The following is a 12,406-nucleotide window of genomic DNA, read 5'->3' on the forward strand; positions in this document are numbered from 1 at the left end:
TCAACTCTCAGACATTCACTATATTTTGGGAGATTCCGAGTGGAAAGGAGACAGCGGGACAAGTGAGGGAGAGTGGAATGACGGCTATGTGGTTTCACGTTCTCCACATTCTACAAATAATTTGGTCTGTCTGAATCCTTCTTCCTCGCACAGCTGTCAGCGTGTGTGTGTGTGTGTGTGTACGAGTGAAATTCTCTTGGTGCTATTGAGCTGAAGATGGTGGTAGTGTGTATCCTTGTGCGCCTTTGTTTCGCCCTGCATGTGTTTTGTGTGTATACATGACTGCATGCGTGAGTGAATTGAAGTGTCTGTCCATGTGACGCATGAGTGTGTCTGTCCAAATGTGTGTGTGTGTTTGTCAGTGAATGCGGAGAATAAGGGTCCACATGTTGTGTTAATATGTTCATGTGCTTTAAGTTTTCCATGTGCTCGTATGTTTGTATGACCGCTTTTCTGTAAGTGTGTGCTTTACTTTGAGGGGACCAATTCTTGACAAAACACTACCCGTATGACTTTGTGGGAACATTTTGCTGGACCCAAAAGGTTAAGCCACAATTTGAGGATGAAAACTTCAAAGTATCTGGGTCATTACCTTTGGGTTTAAGAGTCCTGGTTAAGGTTAGCCATTGGTTTTGGATGGTTAGGTTTAGGGTGAGAGACTGGGGAAAACATGTAAATGAGAAACCTCACAATGCCCCCACAAGGATAGAAATACAACATGTGTGTGTGTGTGTGTGTGTACTTTGTAAGATCTCATTGAAGTTTGTTTCAGTTTGAATACAACCAACAGACCAACATAAACAGCATCTGTGATATAGTCAGTTGGTCTGCCAGTTGTGTTACAGTATCAGGAGTTACAATGAATATCATTCCATGTGAGCGTGACTTTCTCATACTAGATCGTTCCAAACATTGTTACATTACACACAATGGTGGCTGAGTTTCCATCACCAGCCTCTCTTGAAGTTGTTTTTTCACATTGTCCTGCGACGATGGGGCGAAAGTCAAAATGGTGTCACACAAATGTGTCATATTTATGATGCGTTTGCGAGTCATTAGGCTGCAGGTTCCACTTGCTGGTCACTCTTCGGCTCCGACTGAAGGAAAAGCCAAATTTGACCTGACTCACAGTGCTGGTGCCAGATCTGACTTTGAGTGTAGATGTTAGTTTAGGGGTCATGGGAGGTCATAACTGCATCTTACTCTCAAACCCTGACTTGTTAAGCTCAAGTTTAGACGTCATTTAAACCGATACACATGAGGACTCTCTGACTATCTAAGGAAAGAAACGCAACATGTGAAGCTACAATCTTGTAAGTGGCCGAGAAGTCACAAAATCCTGATCAATGTTGTATTGTATCAGCAGCAAACAAGGCTCCCGTGTCTGTTACTAGCCACTATCCAGTCAATAACTCATATACACCCCCCAGATGGAAGCCTTGCAAATCTTTAGACACAAATGCCGGTACGGAAGTGTAATGGCCACCACAGAATATAGTAAAAGAGGAAGCTGATATTTAATCTTTAGAGCCAAGGCCTCACACCCCCCACGGTGCTGATGGATCCCCGGGGGACAACTGCTGCAGCTGTAAATCAATGTGTGTGCTGTTGTGTGGGTGTGTTTTCTTTTCTTTTTTCCTGTTTAAAAGTAATTCGGATGCATCAGTGGAAAACTTTAACAGAGAATTAACACGGTAACACTTCTGGGGTTCAAGTTTGGGAGAAGTTTGAGGTAGTTCGTCAGGTGACCATGTCAAAGAAGACCTGGAGAGGAACTCCTCTGACCGAGGAATGCGCCAGTTCCAGAGAAGCCTGGTGAAAAAGTTTATCACCAGCTTATCACTAATTTTGTCGAGATGTAAAAGCAAGCGCAGAAGAAGCACGTCGCAACTCACCGTTGACTTGAGGCGGAAACAAAGACAACCACTGAGGTGAACATCAACATCAGCAGCTTCTCCTGGTAATCGGCTTATACAAACTATTGCTGAACTGAGGAGACCAGATGAACATCTGCTGTTGAGAAAAGGTCTGTATCACCTGGGATGACATGACACCAGCCAATCGCAAGACCCCTTCCATGTCATGAGTTTAAAGTCGTGCATCAGAAAATACTTCCCCACATCTGTGACAATCGCGCTAACATGTGACGCACGCAAACACCTGCGGTCAGCATGTGTTCTATGTGGCGCCCATGAGAGCACACAAGCCAAGCTAATGGAGTCTTCCTCCCTTCTCCTCCACCTGAACAGTGGGTGGCTCGCTCTCCTCAAGTCAGCCAGGGTCACATGTCAAGAGTGGTGGGCGAGGGGTGACATCATCGGTGTTTGTGAGATTTTTCAATTGAAACCACATGACAGCGTGACCGAGACGTTTTCACACACTGAAATTTAATTTTCCCCCCAGAAACACGCGCTGTCATGAGAACGTAAATCTGGACGTGGTTAAGGTCAGAAGGTCGCGGCAGAGCTGAACTTCTGATTTATCTTTCCACCTAGAGATGCCTGATCGAGACCGTCACCGAAGTGTTGCACAGGCATGTTGTGAGTCACACACCTCACCTTCCACATTTAAGTGCGTTTAACATATGCGCCCGCAGCTTGAACTACCCGGGTAGGTATTCACTGAAGTGATATATAAGTGTTATAGGAAGCAGAAGAACTGATTAAAAATAATAAAGTAAAAAAAATAAAGTAAGTAAACTGACCGGACGACTTTAGGCAGGTACTGTGCAGTATGGGGCAGTGCCTCAGCCGCCCTTATCTCTACATGACATTCAAAAGGGTGTCTCAAACTCAACCTCACCTGCGGAACACTGGAGTTGAAGTCTGGGATGCATCACGTAACCAAGTATCGGCTCACTTGGACGCCCTGTGGGGATCAGGGAGGTCAAAGGTGAGGGACAACTCTCCAAGACTGTCAAAGCCTTCTGCTTTTCCACTGACCTCTATGCATCTTCTACTCTTATAAACCGTCTTTAAGAAGAGCCAAAACAGCCCTGTTGCTGAAGCAATTGTTTTAACAAACCTTGCTTCTTTTCAGTTTGAGACCCACAGCACTGGAGAGAGAGTTTGGGTTGTAGAATGAGAATAAACAAAAACCGGCAAGTACCTCGGCCTCTTTGTGGGTCAGTTTGAGAGCCTTGAACTTATGTCGTAGCTGTGAGAGAAAAGTCTCACACAATGACTTGTTACTGTGAACACAAACCTGTGCTCAACTGCACGTGAAGAAAGGTCATGGTTGTGTCCAAATAGAGGGGATTTCCCAAAACCTTCAAACCGTAACTCAACATCGAAGGCACCTCAGCGCCACTCACCAGCCCAAAACATAACAACATAATTCAGTCATAGTCAATAGAACAGCAGGATTCCATCAGTGCCAAGAGCATAAATATAGTCAAGGATCTCCTGAAGTCCTGGGAACTGCTCGCAGGATTCTCAGTGACGCGTTCCAAATGTCCAACATATGAGTTTGTTTTTTTTTTATTTTGAAGGCGATAATTCAGTCCATGTGCTTTACATTTCATCAAATCTGAAACAACTCCGCCAGCTCCGCACCAAGAGAGCGGGAACTCCCCCACTTTTTATTAAATGACCAAGGTGACACCAGGGGAAAACAGTGCAGCGAGAAATCTAGACGGCCCATGAAGTTTTCTTTCAAGAATAAGACATTGTTCCACATGTGCAGGTGAGAGTTCCTTTAGGGTACTTTGGTGTACAACTGTCGCTCAGTGGTGGAGGACTTCTTTAGGGGTGAGTGAAAAGAGGGGCGGTCCCCCTCGCCACCCCCCGTCTGGAGGGGCCACTATTCCTGACTGTAATCCAGCTATTTCTAAATTGACTTAAGTGAAGGGAGGAAACTGGAGTGCCAAGAAGCCACTTAAAAAAAAACACCCCACCATCCTTTCATATGACACGGCAGGCTTTGAATTAAAAGGAGACAGTTTTAACTGTGATAATTATTTATTCAGAAAAATCTGACTCAAATTAATTCTCATAAGGAGCTGAATATATTTATGAAAATGATCATGCTGTAAAAATACTTTCCACTGCATATTAAAATAACATTTTTATTTTGTGAGAATTGGATTGCATTGTCTTGTTGGTCGCCCACTGCACGATGGGGTCAGGGGCCAATGTATCTACAGTCAGTACCGGACCACCAACATGCTGAGCCCAAAAAAGTGACAGTAGCAGACTCCCGGCATCATTCTGGAGTCGCTGAAGCGCCTTCATGCAGGAGTGAGGGATTCAAACTGATGGACATTCACGCTCAGTCTGAAGGATCTGTAAAGCCACATTTAAATTGATGTTGCTTCCTATGCATCCATTTTAGCACGCCCTCAAAATGAATCCAGCGCCACCTACAGCCAACCAAGAAAAAAACATCCATGTTTCTCATATTTCTCATCAAGCATGTGCAACTTCTGAGAAGTTAAAGTGACTTCAGTTAAAGAGTTTGGACTCATGTCGGAATCTCTCACTAATAATACCAATTACAATTGCAACTTTGGTCTCTTACTCATGTCCCGACTGCCATGTAGTTGAAAGCACTTAAAGCAATATGAAGATCAACAACTTGATGGACCAGAAAGGCTGAACTGCACTGCTATTATGTGTGAGAGTTGATGGCCACTTACAATTTTCACTTCAAGTTTAAAAGTGAAAACCATCTTGAACTGAAAACTAAAGTTGTCCAATTTAAGAAGCAAAGTGTTGTGTAACTGTGAGCAAGCCTGCAGTTGAGATGCCTGTTGCAAGGCATCGATGTCAGTTCACTGAAACTCGTAATGTACCGTTTCATCCTCAAACGCTTGTGCTTGAAAAGTGGAGTTCAAGAGGAGCAACTTTCCAGGACTTGAACCTCCTGAATAAAATCCTGAAGAACGTTGACGTTTAAACTCATTTCTTCTGAGAAAACAACATCACACACAAATCATTTGAATGCAGAAGGTGGAGCTCTATAAGGAGCAGGTGAGCAGCATATGTCAGGGATGTCAGAAGTTCAATTGAAATGTATCGGAAGGAAAACTCAGTTAAAAGGTGAACAACATGAACTGTGGGGAAAGTGGAATGGAGACTTGGCTGGAATGGGAGGAACTTGAGGTCATCAATCGCATTCAAGTTCTTGTAGCACATCGAACTTGTTGCAACTCAGTCCCGGGGGCTGATCTTTCTTCTGCTTTCTATTCCCCACCGTCTCCTCTTCATCTTCCTCATCGTCATCAGCGTCACGGTCCTGCTCCTCTTCTGGCTCCGTGCTGGACTCACCGTCGTCATCGTCGACATCCCTGCTTTTCGACTCGTCCTCCTCGGTCATCCGGCCCTGCAGGCCCATGATCTCAGGCAAGTCTGGGTGAGACTCCCAGTTCTCTGTAGACACAAAAAAACAAAGACATTTGGTTCCATGAAAGGCAGATGGATTCCATACACAGCTGCTGAGCTGCTGTCTCACCTCTCAAGCAAGTGTATCCGGGTGGACGCAGGCAGACACACAGTCTGCCGTCGATGGCCAACCTCAGAAGGCTGTTTGCTGCTCTGTAGACATCATTGCGAGCTGCTTTTGCTGTTTTATAGCCTCTTCTCTCTGCCCAGGCTGAGAGCACCGACAGGGAGAGGAGGATGTTTCACTAAAGTCTGTGAGTTCTCAGAAACATTTGCTTGCGACTCGTGAAATATGAAGAATACTGGAGCATAGTGGTGCTGAACACAGCTAGAGTTGGGGTTCTAGTCTGGTGTCTCTCTGTTACTGTGACAACACATCCTCAGTCATGCACCACAGGGTCACGGGGTGCGTCGGCCCTTTGATGACAATACACCCTGGCCTGAGGCCGACCTATCACCAGTTGATCTGGCCGACCCATCAGCGGCTGATCTGACCCAGGTGTGGGTCACACCGGTGGCTCCTTGAGCTGTCTATATGGTGTCCTTCCCCTTCATTCACAGCCTGGCTGCTTCTTCTAGATGCAGCTCTGTTCCTCTGCTTCAGCGACCAGGTCCACACGTTAGTTTTTTTTCCTGTCAAACACTTCATTGGCAACTTCTTATCATGCGACTGCCACCTTCAAAATGTTAACTTGTTGGTAGGAGAGGGAACAAAGGACCAGGTCCACACGTAGGTTGGGCGCTAAATAAACAACATACATTTGTGTTCTCCCATACTGTTTTTTCAGGGCTGTATAAGCTTATTGATGTTCTCTTGCTAGAAAGTGAACCACCAGTTGAACTCTCCAAAGCATCCATAAAACCGAGACCTTCACTCACCCTCACAGACGTCCCAGGCCGTCCAACCAGGCTCTTCAGATCCCTGCTTGCCTGGTTCAAGTTCAGCTAAACTAGGGTGCTTGAGCTTGAGCACCGAGATAAAAGGGGTCCTCTGGCACAAGTAACCCACTGAACTGTACGGCTCCTGCACTTGAGACACTGGATATATGCCGGCCAGAATCTGGACCAATCAAAACAAGAACCACCAGGTCAGTGACGGATCCCGGCAGCAGGTGTTCTCCATCTAAAAAGACCAATATTGATCCAACACTCACTTGTAACTGCCTGTCCACATGCGAAGGGAAGACCAGCCCGGGGCAGTCGCACAGTTTGACTGTGGGGGTAAGGTAGTAGGTCTGGAAGTATTTGGTGTGACCTGGAGTCCGTGACACACTCACCACCTTCCTTCCCACCAAACTGTTGATGACAGAAGACTTGCCCACGTTTGGAAAACCTAAAAAAATGAAAAAAATAAAAATAACAAATGAAGGTCAAAACCGACAAGTTATATTTATGTATACTGTTCCCTTCTGACTTTGTTAATTCAAATAACTAAACAAGCGGAACTCAATTTAGAAAAAAAACAACAGAATGAATAAGAATGAATCATATTTTAGTATGTAGACACCAGAATGATCAAGTTTAAGGTGGACAATTTGAGCTAAGTTCACCACTCTCCTTCCTTGAACCACTTTTACAGGCACTGACCGCTGCATGGGAAACATACAATTCATTTCTCAACTGGTTACATGATGTTAATATTGGTATTGATATTTAACAACTGAAAACCAGATCACCTATGCAGCCCAAAGTGAGGACGCCATTTTTGTAGAGCTCCTCCGACGGGCTACTCATCTCCATAGAAGCGTCGCTTTGATGCTCCATGATCACCGGCTGAGCACTTTCCACCTGCCATACGTCATCTGGCTGCTGAGCCAGAGAATCTCTCTGGATCTTCTGCTCCCAACTGGACAGCTCCACTGTGGAGATACCAAAGCAGGTTCCAGTCCAAGAACATTAGATGGCAGTCTTCCATATTTGTGCTTCGAAAGGCTGACCTCGTCCCGCAGTGATGGCCTGGCAGGCGGTCAGGATGTCTAATCGACCTCCGGCACTGCACCAGCTGGCCTTCCTCCTCATCCTCTTTTTCTGGAGCACTAAGGCAGCAGAGAACCAGAATGGGTTTATTGTCGCTGAACACGTTATACTCGCCGAGAAAACATCCTCCTCTCCTGACCTGTGCTGTAGGCCTGACCCCGGTGTGAGGTGAAACAGACTATGTACAAGTTAGGGAACTGATAGGTCATGTAGTGTTTCCATGCCAACACCAACGGCGGAGGACACAGGTCCACTTTGTTCAACACCAGGATCATGTGCTTCTTCAGGTCACCTGTGATATACTTGTACATGTCGGGAGGGAACTGCAGCACCTGTTGAGAGTCACAACATGTTGCAGCAGTGCCAGAAATGATGAAGCGTACCATAGTTTTGGGAATAAAAACATTATTTAACCAATTCTGAGACCCAGAACATCTTATCTTGAATGGTACCTGATAACAATAACAAGAATAAAGGCAGACTATGGCAATCTAATCTAATATAATAAGATAAAGAACAATATGATGACTCTGTGTTTGGTATGGTAGCATAACACATTCGTGGGTGTTCAGGTACACAGGGCATAAAATACAAATTGAATAGGTCGGGTATATTAATTATATTATATTAACACTAATTAAGCGGTTGAATAGCAGCAAAGAAACACGAAGTCGTGTGTCCAAAGAGCTAGAAAGAGTCTAGCGCCCTCTCGTGGCTGTAGGTTGTGTTTACTTCTTGGTCAGTGTGAAATAACATTTGAGAACATGTGAAATTATATGTATATAATGTATTGTAAACACCTGTGACAAGTAGTAGGGCCAGCCAAATTGTGAAAAAGTGCTAGTTATAAACCGGAAAATAATAATAATAATAACTTCATTGGATGGGCTGGCAAGAAATGGGACATTGAGCCACAGTGCCCTCTTCTGGGTGCATTTCAAGTGCCCCTGTCAATCCACTTATTTGAATAAAACCCATCACCACAGAAGAATGGTCTTACATATTGAGAAAGAAATCACTGGTGCAGTGCAGCGGCCTGACTGAGCCATAACTTCTGAGCCAGCCACATGACACAACAGGCTGGGGCACACCATGTCCCGACACGTTTCTATCACAGCCAGCATTAGACTTTCAGGCAAAAGAGCGACTGTAGTGGATCACAGCTTTTCTTTCTATTAGCACAGGAGAGCGTGGTCAAAAACCAAAACAATGGAGATTAAACTATTAAAGCTTAATAGCTAAGTCTTATATGCATTAGTGATTCGACCCATTTATACTATTTTAGCTCCATTAACTGTGAAGCAGAGAACACATGAAAGAGCATTTTAAAACAGCAGCAAATTAATTTGAATGTCAATGGAAGTTTCTTTAGTGAAGTGAGTCATTGACTATACCAAACCAGTGAGTTGAAATGATCCGCACAAATATGTTTCAGAGTGAATCATGCAAAAGACACAAGCCTTGTTAAACAAATCACCTACAGGATGCCGGATGTCTACGATGAGCAGGATGACGTCTGACATCTCCAGCACTCTCCAGAGTTGTCTCCAGGTCTGACCAGATATTCAAGTTAGAATATAGGACGGAAAAAACAAAACAAAACAAAAAATACAGTCATTGACCTTGAAGCTGAAAAGCCAGAATAACATGCATAAATAATAACAACAAACAACTTCTCCTGAAGCTGAGCTACAACAACAGCCTTTAATTCTCACACTGTAGACACAGTTTTTTCCACATTGTTTACAACTTCTACTTTACCTTCAGTGTGAAAAGCTGTTTCATGCTGCAGAACTATAAAGCATAGACACACTGCAAATACCACCGTTCAGTCAAACAAGGTTGTCCTCCTATTGCATGAAAAAACATCTAATGACGGGAGCAACATTATTCTAACTCTAACCTTAACTCTGCGGAAAATACAGTGGGAGACCACCTGGTGCACATAAAAAACGGATAAAGCTGAATCAGCGCAGACAAGGATGTCATATTATGAAAAAAAAAACAAGCAACACTGGTTCAATGTTTAACAAGAGGACGTTCAATACAATGTAATACAATGTAATATCCAGATACTCACCTCCAGGTTGTGTTCGAAATGACTCAGCGTTCCATGAGGATTCCGGGAGTGTAGGTCTTCAAGAAAATCTCTAAAAGCCTTCTCCTCTTTCTTCAGGAGGTTTTCACGAGTCATCTCATAATTCCATGGAGGCCGTCGAGGGAAACTGAAACCTGGTGGACAAAACAATGGTGTCTTCGGGATTTGCTTATTCAAGCAAACATTTGGTGAATTAGACAACCTTTCCCTGCAGGATAGACATCGTTGATGCTCATCTCCATTTCTCTGTCGGGGACCGGCTCAAGAATTTTCTCTCTGACAATTTTCTTCCTCTTCTCCACATCTTCTTTACTCTCTTTTTCAAAGTGCAGTCGAAACCTGAGGAGAACACAGCAAGGTGACCTTCCATGGGAGCCTCTTAATTTACATGCAGCCATACATGGTTTCAGGCTGTGTTATAAATTATAAAGTTAAACTTTATAATTGTGATTTAAAGACAATACATCAAGCAGCAATTTCACTTGTGAAACCATCTGCAGCAATGATGAGACACCACCCCTAAAGCAAGTGTATTATTCTTAAAAGACTGTTATGAATCCAAAAACCCAACAATGAACTTAATATTTACCTGTTGGGATCATATCGCGTGTCTTTCCTTGAAGGTTGTTGATTTATTCTCCTAACATCAGTAGTTTCGCTGTCAGATGTGTCTGACTGGCGATCTCCTCGCTCTATGCTTGCATTGCGGCTGCTTGGACCAGAACCTGTTTCATCTGGAGGACAGATGTCAAGGTCAGAGACTTGTCATTTATTTTAAATTCCAAACTTCACAACATGATAAAATCATTATGTATTTTGCAGGACATTAGTGTGCTCTTTCACCAAACTACATATTGATATTTGGGGGACATTTTGGACTGTAGTCGACCAACTGTTCGGTCCATTTTTGTTATTGTTGCCTGCAATTGCCTCTGTGTGCATGTTATTGCTCTGCTTGCATTGGATTCCACTGCATGTCCACAAATCATCTTGACACTTGTATCAAGAACACTTGATGGTCCATTTTGTGTTTAAATCCTCGAGACAACAGCTACTCAACTAGTCAGCTGAGGGAAAAAAAAACATTTTTATGTGCACCAAAAATAATATCCAAGTCTCTTAATGACAAGGGTGAGACATAACCAACCGTTAGAACGAGTTACATGTAGCATGTTTATTGACACTCAGAAGCTTGGAAACTTTCCAAAATAATCTGCATTTCAGAATGTTGTGACGATTTTTTGTTAGAAACAAAAGGGCCTTTTCCATGAGTAAACAGGAAATGTGGCTAACATTTTCCAGATACATTTTCTTGAGCTCAAGATAAGACCTTTCACATGACAACATGAAAACTTTCATCACTATGTGTTGGTACAATAAAACCTACTGTGTTCTAATTTGTTTACAACATCACAGTTTAACAAGAATAAAATGATATATATTGTTATTACTTTAGGGCATTGCTGAGTAGACAATGTATACATATAATAGAATACATTCAGTCATGTTTAAATGTAATGGCGTCGGTAAAGAACATACATTAGATTGAGGGAAATATATTATCAATATGCATTCCTGTTCTATATATTCATCATACATGGGCTTCAATAGTGAGGAGCTATGGTGGTTCGATTGTTAGAATATTGTGCAACACTTGCAGTATGCTGAGGTGTTGTGAGAGCATTTTCCACAATATAGTCTTACAATTATGAACGTGTCATAAAATTTGACAGCAGCTCGAACACAGCGACGTTAAATAACATTTTGCGAGCACGTATTTGTACCTTCATGTAGGGTCGAAAGGAGTCACATATTGGGTGATACAGGCTACATCACATATTCCCATTTTACATATGTTTCAACTATAGCAATGTTGCAGTTCTTCTGTGACTCCATGTTAAATCAGTTTAACTGTTTACACTGAACAAGTTATATCGCGCGGCTACTTGATACAGTGGCGTTGTCACTAAAATAATAAAACAAACCAACATCTAATTGTGGTGCTTTTCTACTTCGCCACTATGTGGACGCACAGTTTTTAAAGCCTACTTGAAACATCAGAGGCAAAGCAGCTAATGCTAGCACGTTAGCGCTAACGGTTTAATGCTCACCTCTCTTCCTTTCACGGTTCAGCTGCAGCTGCTTCTTCTTCTGCTTGTTGCTGAAAGGCTTTTTCCGGGGCATCTTTAAATAACGCCGACGCTGCGTGGTGTGTCGACACACCGTTTTCCTCCCTCGGCGTTATTCGCACGGTGAAGTTTCTCGACTCCCGACACTTTCTCCGTGACGACACAACCTAGTCATGTGTCGACGGTGAACGAGTTGGTTCATCGCAACGCTTTACTACGTATGCGATTACATAATCCACCACGCACCGAAAGTGAAACTATTACAATGCTAGGATTAAATTCATCATTATCTTAATGACTTGGTCCAAAGAAAAGATGCTTCCAAGACGATGTAAAATCATATATTGCTCTATGCATGATAAAACGGTGGTCTACAAAATTATTTGAACAAGAAAAGCTTGATAATTAAATCACCCCAGAAAATGCGAGCAAACACTTAACAAAAATAATCCAATTGATTCAAACATTTAGATGTGCGTTTACTTTGAGAGCCGATAGCATTGTGTGCAATGAATTATCTGAATCGCCAAGAGGAGTCGAACTCCCCTTCACTAGTGCACTGCGGGACTGCAGATAATTCAGACGATACCATTTGGTGCACTTCGACTTCAACAAACACAACATATAAGATTTAACAGTTTAACTCCGTATCGTATTAAAGTGCTTCACAAGAGAGTTTCCAAAAACTACTAGTAATGTTCTTAATTATCTGGACTGCGTGGCATAAGACGGACAAGATGGGTTAGAATTCTCTGCCACCAGATGGTAGAGTCCATCTTTGTAAACAACAGTCAAATGTGCACATTCCAGCAAACTCAACA

At 43.1% G+C, this 12,406-nt stretch overlaps 1 protein-coding gene across 1 annotated transcript; it reads right to left on the reverse strand.

Moving 5' to 3' along the window:
* Nucleotides 1-3,462: 3,462 nt before the first annotated feature.
* Nucleotides 3,463-11,844, reverse strand: gnl1 (guanine nucleotide binding protein-like 1). The gene is made up of 12 exons (XM_053881781.1): nt 11,568-11,844; nt 10,046-10,190; nt 9,659-9,795; nt 9,439-9,590; nt 8,840-8,911; nt 7,498-7,690; nt 7,319-7,417; nt 7,058-7,240; nt 6,536-6,714; nt 6,261-6,441; nt 5,452-5,592; nt 3,463-5,369 (listed from the first exon to the last, which is right to left on the reverse strand). The coding sequence occupies exons 1-12, from the start codon at nt 11,638-11,640 to the stop codon at nt 5,107-5,109; spliced, it is 1,818 nt and encodes a 605-aa protein (XP_053737756.1). The 5' UTR covers nt 11,641-11,844; the 3' UTR covers nt 3,463-5,106.
* Between the last annotated feature and the right edge of the window lie 562 nt (nt 11,845-12,406).

This window comes from Synchiropus splendidus, chromosome 12 (genome assembly GCF_027744825.2).
Source record: "Synchiropus splendidus isolate RoL2022-P1 chromosome 12, RoL_Sspl_1.0, whole genome shotgun sequence".
NCBI lineage: Eukaryota > Metazoa > Chordata > Actinopteri > Syngnathiformes > Callionymidae > Synchiropus > Synchiropus splendidus.

Excerpts from the sequence above, each read along its gene's own strand:
- gnl1 (XM_053881781.1), bottom strand. The coding sequence starts at position 11,640 with ATGCCCCGGAAAAAGCCTTTCAGCAACAAGCAGAAGAAGAAGCAGCTG. Across the intron at positions 8,912-9,438 it reads ATTTCGAACACAACCTGGAG|ACCTGGAGACAACTCTGGAG; the intron begins GTGAGTATCTGG and ends ATATCTGGTCAG. Across the intron at positions 6,715-7,057 it reads CCTCACTTTGGGCTGCATAG|GTTTTCCAAACGTGGGCAAG; the intron begins GTGATCTGGTTT and ends TCATTTTTTTAG.